The sequence below is a fragment of the Monodelphis domestica genome, chromosome 6, assembly GCF_027887165.1.
Source record: "Monodelphis domestica isolate mMonDom1 chromosome 6, mMonDom1.pri, whole genome shotgun sequence".
In the NCBI taxonomy this organism is placed as follows: domain Eukaryota; kingdom Metazoa; phylum Chordata; class Mammalia; order Didelphimorphia; family Didelphidae; genus Monodelphis; species Monodelphis domestica.
The window spans coordinates 75,091,693-75,104,772 of NC_077232.1; the positions used below are offsets into that span (position 1 = coordinate 75,091,693).

The window sequence follows — 13,080 nt, forward strand, 5'->3', positions numbered from 1 at the left end:
ATCAATTGTACAAAAAAATGAAGCCATTCTACAATTGATATAAATGGGCAAGGGACATGAATAGGCAATTTTCAGTTAAAGAAATCAAAAAACTATTAATAAGCACATGGAAAAGTGTTCTAAATCTCTTATGATTAGAGAGATGCAAATCAAAACAACCCTGAGGTATCACCTCATACCCAGCAGATTGGCTAACATGACAGCAACAGAAAGTAATGAATGTTGGAGGGGATGTGGCAAAGTCAGGACATTAATGCATTGCTGGTGGAGTTGTGAATTGATCCAATCATTCCAGAAGGCAATTTGGAACTATGCCCAAAGGGCACAAAAAGACTATCTGCCCTTTGATCCAGCCATAGCACTGCTGGGTTTGTACCCCAGAGATAATAAGGAAAAAGACCTGTACAAGAATATAAGTGCTCTTTGTGGTGGCAAAAAATTGAAAAATGAGAAAATGCCCTTCAGTTGGGGAATGGCTGAACAAATATAAATATGTTGGTGATGGAATACTATTGTGCTCAAAGGAAGAATAAAGTGGAGGAATTCCATGTGAACTGGAACAACCTCCAGGAAGTGATGCAAAGCAAAAGGAGCTGAACCAGGAGAACATTGTACACAGAGACTGATACACTGTGGTCCAATCGAATGTAATGGACTTCTCCATTAGTGGCAATGCAGTGATCCTGAACAACTCAGAGGGATCTATGAGAAATTACACTATCCACATTCAGAGGAAAAACTGTGGGAGTAAAAACACCAAAGAAAAACAACTGCTTGATTACATGGGTCGAGGGGGATATGATTGGGGACATAGACCCTAAATGTACATCCTAATGCAAATACCAACAGCATGGAAATAGATTCTGATCAAGGACACATGTAATACCCAGTGGAATTGCTTATCGGATACAGGAAGGGGAGGGAGGAATAAAATATGATTTTTGTAACCAAGGAATAATGTTTGAAATTGCCCAAATAAATAAATACATGAATAAAGATAATTAGGAAATATTTTAAAAATAAAAATACTATATAACATAGATAATATAAATATGTGGTTTAAGCGATTCTTATAGACAGGTGGCTACTTTTCCTATTTGAGTTGATACTACTGTTCCATGATTCCTCATTGTTGCTAGAATAAAATACAAATGCCTTTAAAGCCATCTGCAATCTAGCCATAGCATATTTTTCCAGTTTGATTTAAGATTACTCTTTCATGTATATTAGATTCCAGTCAAGTTGGCCTTCTTGCTGCTGATTGAAGAGTATGTGTTATATTTCCACTTCAGCATCTCTGCAGGTTGTCATCATAGCCTTATACCCTGTGCTATTCTCTCACATTACTACTATACACATTTGAACTCTAAGATCTCTTCTAAAGCTACTTTGATTTGTTTTGTATGTATTCTACACTTAAGTAACAAAATCATGTGAACAAATCATGATCCTCTCCCTTTGCCCCAAGTAAAAAGTAAACTCATTGTCAACTGGGAAGATCTCATTTTTGTACTTTTATCTCTACTGCTTAGGAGAGGTCTAGCACACACATTCTAGAGTTTCTGATATCCACCAAGTTCCATTTAGAAAATCAGTGTCTGAAACCCATAATGACTTAAACCTCATGAAGAAAAAAGTAAAGTTATGAATGGCTCAACTAAAATTTATGCTTCTTGAAATTCCCAGCATAAACTGTCTAAATCTCAGGTCTTAAAAGCATTACTGTACTGAAGTTAAGAGAATCAGCAATGACCAGAAATAATAACATAAATATCACTGGATAACAGGTCATAAGTTCTATTTTCTGGACACTTCATTTTTGAAAGGATACTGGTAAACTGAAATGCCCAGTATATTGACGGAACTGAAGAAGATGATATACGAAGCTTGATTGAAGAACTAAGGATTTTGTCCGAAGTAGGGAAATTTAAGGAGAACATTACACTTATCTTCAAATATCTGAAATGATGTCATTTAGAAGAGAAATTGATCTGTATTACTTGGCCATGGAACAAGAACTAAGAGTAATGGTGGAAGTTGCAGAGAAAACAAATTTAGGCATAATGTATGAAAAAACTTTCTAATATTCAGAGGTATCCAAAAGCATAAATGAGCTGCCCCAGGAGTTAGGAAGCTAGCTTTCTCTTCATTAGAGAACTTCAAAAAAAAGGCTTGAATTTAATCAGGCAGACTCTTATTCAAGTATAGGTTGAAATAGATGGTCTCTTTGGTTCCTGTTGTGTTTCTATGAAAATGTCTCTTTTCTTTCCCATCTAACTTCCTAGAATGAATCCTAAGCTTCCTCTCAACAACTTCTTGATAATTCTATTCAGTCTGACTTCCAACCCACTACACTTTAACGAAACTCCTGGAGCTCCAAGAGTCAACTTCTGGCATCTTCATTTCGATCCCTTCAAGTCAGATAAAAAATACTGAACAGAAAGGCTTATCCTTCTATTATATGATCTTTCAAATGAGGCCTATCCTTCTAGTGTTCTGTTCTCTGTTTTGCCCTCACTTTTAGTGTAGGAACAAATTTTGGGGGTGTAAAAAAATAGACTCGAATACAGGACTACAATCCCCATGAGCCTTTGCTCCACTTCCCCAGAATGCCTTGTAATCTCACCTGGGCCGAGATCCAGAAGGTATTTTAAGCTGATTCAAAGGCTTGGGAGGGGCTCTTGGCTCTTTTGGACTTCTGTTTTGGAGCAGGCGCGTCTCTTGCGTGATGTGAGGTTATTTTGTCTAGGCCTCTGGTCTAGGCACATGTTTCTTACTTGTATATTCTTTAATCTTTAACCTTTAATAAACCTCTAAAAAATATAATACTTCTTGCAGAGAGAAACTAATTTCTACCTGCCTCAGTCTCCCCATCTCCCCTAAATTTTAACTGTTACAGGGGTAAAACTTAAATTAATGAATCAAAATGCAACTGTATTGAAATTAATCACTGGTAGATATGTTCATTTACTGACTTAAAGTAGAAAAAGTTTTAAGAATATTTAGGTAGCTTGCTAATCACATAGGCAACATTAGTACTTAATCTTTCACTTTCACATCCTTCTTAATTCCAATTGAATAAGGTAAAATTTATAAAGAAGAAAATACCATAAAGCAATTAATATTTAATTTGGATAGAATTATATTTTAAGCTTTTTAAGAAAAAAATTTCAATTTGCCTTTTCCTTCCGCTTTTCCATCAGAATCTATTTCACTTTAGAAAACAATGGTTTGTATATACCATAGCTGATAATTCTGCTTTTAATTCTTGACAATTCTATATTCTCCATTGTAGAAAATAGGGTTAAACCACAAAAGGATGCTTTGACATAAGCAAACATTAAATAAATTCCACTGACATGATCCATAAATTGAAATGTAGCATTCTTAAAAATCATGATGGTCTCTCTAAAACTTCACTTTCTGAAATAAAACCAGCTAAATTGTTCTCCCCAAATTAAAATATATGTATACATATAGATAGCAATAAAAATTTAATCTAAAACTTTTATCTGTGATAAAAATTGCAGTTAGACAAAGAGAATTTCTCCTATAATATTTTCTAAGCCCTGATTAAGATATATCTAATTCAGGAGTTCATGAATATGTAACAGAAATTTGCAAAAAAATATCAGGCCATTTTAAAGATCAGTCATTCTTAAAATTAAATCAACATTTTGGTTAATGGTTTAAAAGAATTCACATTATAAATTTAATGAGCTTTAAAAAAAATAAATATTGGGAATTTGGGGCAACACCAAAAAAGAAAAAGAAACACCTCAGTGGTCCAAAGTCAAGTGATCACCTTTCAAAATCTATTTTTAATTGAAGTTATGGCCAGAGAAGTCTACAACTACAATAAATAGATACAACCAACCAAAAACATTGGTAGTATTTTACTCAGCTATGTTTTTTGCAAGAAAAAGAATTATTAAATCTAAAGGTAAAGACTTTAAAAGCATAAAAAAAGTAAAAACAACAATTTTTACTCACTGTCCTTCAATAAGCCATGTACACTTTGTTTTGTATTTGTAATTTCCAGGTCCATCAGTCACAAAGCCTGTTGATCCAGTCAGCCTATAAATGTAAAGAAAAGGGGAAAAAAGTGTAAAGAAAAGGAGAATATGGGAAAATGCTGAAGTTTCCAAAAAGTTTACACAACATAATACATTTTTTTAACTTTGCAGCAAACATACTAATCAGTAATAGCATAATCAAAAGGGGAAAAAAATTGTCCCTTGTTTTGGAAATGTAACAAGAAATGTCCCCTACCACAAGAAACTCAAAGAACTACAAAGGAAATCTCATATACCTTTCTAGTGATTTTCCTTAAGTGTGGATCTGACCATGTTACTTCTCTATTCAATAAACTCCACTGGCTCCCTAACTCCTCCAGGGTCAATTAAAAAAATCCTCTGTTTGGAATTAAAAAACCTTTATAGCTAAAGCCTCTAACCTGGCCTTCCCCACATCTATACTTTCCAACCTTCTTACATCTTATTCTTCATCTCATACTGTTCAATCCATTGACAAATGGCCTCCTTACTATTTAATGAACAAGATTCCATTTCACAACTCTAGGCATTTTCTCTGACTCTCCTCAATGACTAGAAAGCTCCCCTTTCTTCATCTTAGCCTACTGCCTTCCCTATCTTTTTTTTAAGTTCCAAATAAAACTACCATTTTCTATAGGAAGCCTGAGAAGGAACAGTTAGACAAGAGGAAAACTAGAACACAGCAATGTCAAAGAAGTTAAAAGATATGGTCAACAGTAATAAAAGCCACAGAAAGGTACTGGAAAGTAAAAAATGATTTCAAAATTTAGATTAATCAAATTTCTAGATGTTATCAAGGAGAAAGGTTAACTACAAATATTTGAGATCCTAGAAGGAAAATAAAGCCAAAGTTATCAAAAATAGAAAATATTCCATATAATGCTCTAGCACATAGGAATCCAACTAAGTATCTAAATAGAAAATATTCCATATAATGCTCTAGCACATAGGAATCCAACTAAGTATCTAATATATTTATTAAATTTCAAAATTATATGGAAAGGCTCTATGCATCATGGAAAAAAATTACCCATTTAAAAACATCTACAAGGGAGCTAGATGCCACAGTAGATACAGGGTCAGGCCTAGAGTCAGAAGGACCTGGGTTCAAATGTGACCCCAGACACTTCCTGTGTATGACCCTGGAAAAAGCTGCTTAACTCTCATTTACATAGCCCTTCCCACTCTTCTGTCTCAGAATTGATACTAAGACGGAAAATAAGAGTTTAAAAAATAAAAACACGTAAGAATCTCAGAAGACTTCTCATCAACTGTGAAAAGAAATTAAAATGTCACCTTGGAAAGAGATTACTAGACTAGTACCCCAGGGATTGGTGACTAGCCCTGAATTATTTTTTTAGCAATTTAGCACTGACTTGAATATGAGCATTGGTGGCACATTTTAAATTTATTGATGATACAACGCACTGTATCATCATGATGGAAAGGCACTGGATACCAGAGTTAAAATTTTTTTTCAAGAGCCTAGGACATCTATCCTAGCAGGCCAAAGCTAATAAAATTAATTTAACTAAAGATAAATGTAATTCAAAAATCAATTTAAAAAATATAAGATTACCCTATCAAAAAGCAATGTGGAGGTGGCATTTAGTGGATCATAACTTCGGTATGATTAACATAATCCCCCATAAATAAAATTGCCAACTTGAGTTTTTTTAGTAAAAGCACAATGTCTGAGATGAGGGAGTCAGAACACAGCTGAACTATTGTGGTCCTTCATAGGTACCATATCTTAAAAAGAATACTCATGAGCTCAACAATGTCCAGAAAGAATCAACAACCAAGGTGGGCAGCTGGGTGCCTCAGTGGATTGAGAGCCAGGCCTACAAATCTGTCCTCAGATACTTCGTAGCTATGTGACCCTGGGCAAGTCACTTACCCCCACTGCCTAGCCCTGACTGCTCTTCTGCCTTGGAACTAATACATAGTATTGATCTAAGACAGAAGGTAAAGGTTTAAAAAAAAAAGGAATCAACAACCAAGATGATGCAGGGAACTGGAGCCCATGTCATGTAAGGCTCAGCTGAAGGGAATGAGGATGATCAGGTAGAAGGGACACAATAACCTTCGTAAAGATCTAATTCATGTGGAAGAAGGAAGTTCAGCTCCAGAGGGCAGAATTATTAGTTAAAGACAAAAAGTTACCCTGAACCAGATTTCATCAAAATATAAGGGAAATTTTCCTAACAAACAAAAGCAGAACAAGCTGACTGAACAGCAATAGATTGGTCCTTACCTGATGTCTTCAAGCAAAGAATAGATGGTAAGTTTTAGGTAACGGATCATGAGAAAATAGCTCTAGAACTCAGAAGGGATAGAGAGCCCATCTAGAACAGTCACCTCATTTTTAAAGATAATTTTCACTGCTCCAAGATCATTCAGGTAGAATCAGTGCTGAAACTTGAGCTCATGTCCTCTGAGCTCAACCAATGGTCCTTCTACTGTATCAAAATGCCTCTTAATGTTGGGGGTATTCCTGTATTATATATCCTCTAAATTTCCTTACAAACTAAATTCTAGGAGGGAAAATGTTTGCACAATATAGGAATGAATAAACAAAGCTGAAAGGAACTGTTGGAACTGCCTGTAGTTCCTACTTAATTTCTACACCTGAGAAGGAGAATGAAAAATCTGAGGGAAAACGAATGAAGAGATTATAGAGATGGAGTAAGAGAGACAAAGGAACAAAGGCTCAGAGATAAAGAGTTAAAACACAAGAGATCCAGTACACAGTGATGCTTCTCAAAAAAGGGCCGTTTTGCACATGTCCCTGAACTTGTATTAGAAAGTTTAAGAATGTGGAGTGGGAGGTAATTAATGAACAAGTGACGTGGAATAGGTTTTACATTGGTTCAATTGACAATCACATAATCAAAGAGGAGGAAATTAATGGAATATGTGACTTGGTATGGAATGTGGTCTAACAAGGTGGGAGCTAGGACCCTGTGGCAAATAATGACCTGCTCAGGAATTCTTCTGTCCTTTGAACTGAAGATATGGAAATACAACAATCAAAAAGTAACATGACCATGAGTCTGATATATGCACACATAAGATACAATATCCATACACCAATAATACTTACAAGATGCTAATATACCTGGTATGCTACAGGAACACAGAGAATGTATTATCATGAGGGGGCAGCTCAGCAGATTGAGAGCTAGGCCTAGAGATGGGAGGTCCTGAGTTAAAATCTGACCTTAGACACTTCCCAGCTGTGTGACCCTGGGCAAGTCACTTGACCTCAATTGCCTAGCCCTTACCATTCTTCTGCCTTAGAACCAATCCACAATATTGATTCTAAGATGGAAGTTAAGGGTTTAAAAAAACAACAACAACCACCTTTTAGTGATGTGAAAAATGTCCTCAAGCATGTGTGGGGAGGGGAAACCTGGCCCTGTGACTCTCAGGTTTTCTAGTAAGGAACTCTAGTGAACATTGTGCTGGGGCAACAACACACATGCCCACAGAGGGCCCTGAGAGCCCACCTCTGGCATTCATATCATAGGTTCACCACCCAGCCCTAGAGGAAAATCCAACAAAGGAGAGTAAGGAGTGGTTAAAGTGGAAAAGAATCAGGAGAGAGCAATGTTATAAAGACCTGGAAAAGAAAGACTATCTAGAAGAAAGTGACAGACAAAATCAAAAGCAGCTGCAAAGAAGTCAAGAAGGATGAGGACAGTGGAAGGGCCATTAGAATTGCAAAGAGATCATTGCTATTGGGGAACTCTTAACTTGGGCAGGAACACTATTACTTCAGTTTGATGTTAAGGTGCATTCTTAGATCATTTAATAGTTAACAGTGAAAGAAAGTTTACTTAGTTCAAATATAGAAAGGATATTCAACAGGAAATCTGTAACAGTTAGAAACTATGTGGCCAGCAGGGCTGGTTATAGTTTCTCATGGAGTCTTAGAATATCCATCACATCCAAAAGGACCCTGCTCTCCTTTGAGTGAATTTCATTATGTCCTTTAGTAACCAGTAAGCCACTGTCAACAATAATGGAAGCTACCAGGAAGCTGCATCAAATAAGACATCAATTCTCCATCCAATCAAGTTCCAGCTTTGTCCCATTTTAGGTTAGCATAATCTGGTCACTTTGAAGAGAGCAGTTTCAGGGAGGCGGAGTCAGGATGGCAGCATAGAGGCAACAAAAGTTCACACCTCTGAAAACCCTTCCTTACCTATTACAAACTAAATGCTCCTAGGGAACTGAAAATCAAACCTAACAACAAGACAGAGCAAAGGAACCCTCCTGCTGGACTCAACTTAAAAGATACACTCCCAAAAGTCAGAATTCGAAAACACTCTGGTTTAAGGGGAAGGAAGAAGGAAAGTCCTGGGACCCCTCCCCCACCTAGAACATTAAGCCTCCGTTGGCAGAAGGAACCTCTGGGTGGGCAAAGGGGCTGGTCTGGAGGGAGAACCTTGCAGGCAAAGCTGTGCCAGGCTCAGAGTATCCAACACAGGCAGTAGGGAAGCAGTTAGAGAAGAAAGGCAGAGTGCACAGCAGGAGGCATACTTGCAGCAGCAGAGACACTCCATATTGCCCCCAACCCTTCCTGAGGTTTTGGCCTCAGGGCACATTCAGCAATTCAGCTGCATTTAATCTCATCAAAGCCTCCAGAGGGTAGGGAAGCTCAAGCTCCAACAACCCTCCCCCACAGACTGCTGAACTTAACACCATAAAAGCCTCCAGAAGGCAAGGAAGCTCAAGATCCAACAACCCTTCCCCACAGACTGCACTGTGAGATTTACTGACAAAACTCCAAAGGTGAAGGCAGAAAGAAAAGCCCAAAACCACAAAAAAATGAGAGAAGCAAGAGCTCAGGCAACAGCAGAGAGTAAAGAAGGGGTAAATATGAGTAAACAATAGAAAAAGAAAAAATATATTACAATCGACAGCTTTTATACAGGCAATGAATAAAGATCAAATGGAATAGAGATAAGAATGAGGGAACTCCAAGTGAAAAAACAGAAACACCAGAGAATTGGATACAGGCTCTGGAAGAACTTAAAATACAATTCAAAACACAATTAAGAGAGGCTGAAAACAACTGGGTAAAGAACTTAAAAACTAAGATAAGTCATTGGAAACAGAGGCACTTGAATTAAAACAAGAAAATAGTGTCTTGAAAGCCAAAATCAAGCAGCTTGAAAATGAGGCAAAGGAGATGAAAGATGAGGCAAAGACGATAAAAGATTACCTCCAAAGAAAATCAGAAGAGAAGGAGAAGGAGGACCAAAAATCCAGGGATGAAATCCAGTCTTTAAGAACCAGAATACAACAACTAGAAACAAACGACTTCACAAGGCAGCAGGGCACTATAAAACAAAATCAAAAGAATGAAAAAATTGAGGAAAATATGAAGCATCTCATTCACAAAACAGAAGATTTAGAAAATCATTCCAGGAGATACAACTTAAGAATCATTGGTCTACCAGAAGACCACAACAAAAGAAAAAGTCTGGACAGCATACTACAGGAAATTATCCAAGAAAACTGCCCTGATATTCTAGAACAAGAGGGAAAAGTGGAGATTGAAAGAATCCACAGATCACCTCCTATACTTAATCGCCAACTGACAACACCCAGGAATGTTACAGCCAAATTCAAGAACTATCAGACCAAGGAAAAATATTATAAGCTGCTAGGAAGAAGTCATTCAGATACCATAGAACCACAGTGAGGATAACACAGGATCTGGCTGCATCTACACTGAAGGACCAAAAGGTATGGAATATGATATTCCAGAAAGCAAGGGAACTAGGTCTACAACCAAGAACCAATTACCCAGCAAAACTGACTATATTCTTACAAGGGAAAGTATGATCATTTAACAAAATAGAAGAATTCCAAACATTTGTAAAGAAAAGACCAGACCTGAACAAAAAATTTGATTCCCAAGCACAGATCTCAAAAGAATCATCAAAAAGTAATTAAGAAAGAGGGAAAAAAGAAAAAAAAACTTTTTTAAGAGACGCAATAAGTTAAAATAATATGTATCCCTATAAGAAAAGAGGCCATCTAAAAAATTGTTATTATCACCTGGGTAGCTAGAAGAATTACACTTAGAGGAAACAGTGACAACCTGTATAGGATGAAATGCCAAGACTTAAATATGTATACAGATATATGTATGCATAAATACATACATACACACACACACACACACACATATATATATACAACTAGAGCTAAAAAAGAGGTTAATACTAAAAGAAATGGGAAGAGAAATAAAATGGGGTAAATTTATATGTCACAAAGAAGCTCATGGCAGAAGGGGAAAACATCAATACACTGGAAAGGTAAAGAGGTTAGAAATAGGAGATACTTAACTCTTACGTGCATTGAAATTGACTCAAAGAGGGAAGAACAATCAAAACAATTGGGGCAGAGAATTTATTTGCACCCTATAGGGGAGAAGAAGGATAACAAACAGACTAGTGGGGAGGGAAGCAGTACAAGGGAGGGAGAGGGTGGAGGGGTCATTTAAAAAGACTGTAAAGAAAATAAGGGGGGAATAAGAATGGAGGGGGGTAGAAAGGGAAGTAAAATAAGGATGTGAATTAGGGGGACTGTAAAGAAAATAAGGGGGGAATAAGAATGGAGGGGGGTAGAAAGGGAAGTAAAATAAGGATGTGAATTAGGGGGACTGATTAAAAAGAAAGCATTGGTATAGAAGGAAATAGTGAAAGAAAAGGCAGGAATAGGAGTAGAAATCAAAATGCTGAGAAATACACAGCTGGTAATCACAACTCTGAATATGAATGGAATGAACTCACCCATAAAAGGCAAGCTTTTAAAAGCAGACTGGATTAGAATCCAAAACCCTACCATATGCTATCTACAAGAAACACACATGAGGAAGGTAGACACACATAGGGTAAAAGTATGGAGCCAAATCTATCAGACATCAACTTATAAAAAGAAGGCAAGAGTCGCAATCATGATATCTGACAAATCCAAAGTAAAAATAGATCTAGTTAAAAGAGATAGAAGTGTTGATTTAGAATCTTGAACTCTAGAGACTACATTTTCCACAATCCCCTTTTCCTTTTCCTGTTTCTGCATCTCCGTACGTGGGATGAAAAATATGATAGTGGGTTTGTTTTCTATTGTAATTAACTGGGCTATTGTGATGAAGACTAAATTAGAGATCCTAAAAATTAAAGGATAAATTAATAATATTGAAAGTCAAGGAAATTTGATTTAATAAATAAGACTAGAAGCTGGTACTTCAAAAAGACAAATAAAATAGACAAAGTAATGGTCAATCTAATAAAAAAAAGGAGAGAAGAAAACCAAATTGACAGTATCCAAGATGAAAAGGGAGACTTCACCTCTAATGAAGAGGAAATTAAGGCAATTATTAAAAATAATTATGCCCAATTATATGGCAATAAATATGGCAATCTAGGTGATATGGATGAATACTTACACAAATATAAATTGCCTATACTAAGAGGAAGAAATAGACTACCTAAACAACCCCATATCAGAAAAAGAAATTGAACAAGCCATCAAAGAACTACCTAAGAAAAAATTCCCAAGGCCTGATGGATTCACAAATGAATTATATCAAACATTCAAAGAACAACTAATCCCAATATTATACAAACTATTTGACATAATAATCAAAGAAGTTCTACCAAATTCCTTTCACAACACAAATATGGTACTGATTCCAAAGCCAGACAAGTCAAAAACAGAGAAAGAAAACTATCTCCTTAATGAATATAGATGCAAAAATCTTAAATAGAATACTAGCAAAAAGACTCCAGGAAGTCATCATGAGGGTTATTCACTATGACCAGGTAGGATTCATACCAGGAATGAAAGAAGGGTTCAATATTAGGAAAACCATCCACATAATTGACCGTATTAAAAAGCAAACTGATAAAAATTACATGATTATCTCAATAGATGCAGAAAAAGCCTTTGACAAAATACAACACTCATTCCTATTAAAAACACTAGAAAGCATAGGAATAGAAGGGCCTTTCCTAAAAATGATAAACAGTGTATATCTAAAACCATCAGCAAACATCATCTGCAATAGGGACAAACAGAAGCCTTCCCAATAAGATCAGGAGTGAAACAGGGATGCCCATTATCACTTCTATCATTTAATGCTGTACTAGAAACACTAGCCATAGCAATTAAAGAAGAAAAAGAAATTGAATGTATTAAAATAGGCAATGAAGAAACCAAGCTATCACTCTTTGCAGATGATATGATGGTCTACTTTGAAAAGATAATTTTAGAGTTGTGACTTAAATCTAAATTAATTGGTCAACAGAGAAAAAAATCCCAAATAAAATACCCAAGTCAGTCTGGAAATATATGGTAATTTTAATTAATATACAGGGAAGGATTTAAGGAGAAAGAGGGAAAAGGGTATAGGATTTCTCCCACCTGCCCTGTGCCAGGGGGAGTTCAAGATTTCCACCGCTAAGTCTCTGAAGGAGATTAGAGGCTTCTAAGAGGATAAGTTTGGAAGTAAAGGATAAAAAACCTAGCCAGAAACTCACCACCAAACCAGACAATGCCTTGTAGCCACGTCAAGATGATGAAAGGCCCAGCACACTGCCACCAGCCAAATCTCTGCCACCAAAAGGTCCCAGAGAGAGGAAGTGAGCCAAATATATAGACCTTTTACCCTTGTGTCCCCTCCTCTAAATGTCCATTCTTTAGTTCTCATCTTCTTTGGTTAGATTATATTTTTTGAGTTACTTAACACTTCCTTTTTAAGTTCACCTTTTGTTAGTTACTTGACCTTTTTGTGATTAATCTACCCTTTATAGTTACTTAACACCTTTTTGTATTAAGATTTAAAAATAGACCTAACTTAAAGTTCTAGCTTCACTATAAAGTAAGAACTAAATACCTTCATTGGTCAATCAGGAGATTATCATCTTTACAATAATGTAAGATCTAAGTAAGGTGGAGTAATTTAAAGTTCACAAGACATTACTGATTTTGTTAGACTAAGTAG

At 36.2% G+C, this 13,080-nt stretch overlaps 1 protein-coding gene across 6 annotated transcripts in view; it reads right to left on the reverse strand.

Moving 5' to 3' along the window:
• Positions 1-13,080, reverse strand: part of ATRN (attractin) — a 230,099-nt gene that overhangs the window by 200,276 nt on the left and 16,743 nt on the right. For all 6 annotated transcript variants that reach the window (XR_008912798.1, XM_056802271.1, XM_056802270.1 and 3 more), the window contains exon 2: positions 3,994-4,077. Coding sequence is in view for 5 of the 6 variants with exons in the window: in XM_056802271.1 (XP_056658249.1) it covers positions 3,994-4,077 (84 nt within the window). In the remaining variant the exon portion in view is untranslated. The remainder of the gene's footprint in view (positions 1-3,993; positions 4,078-13,080) is intronic.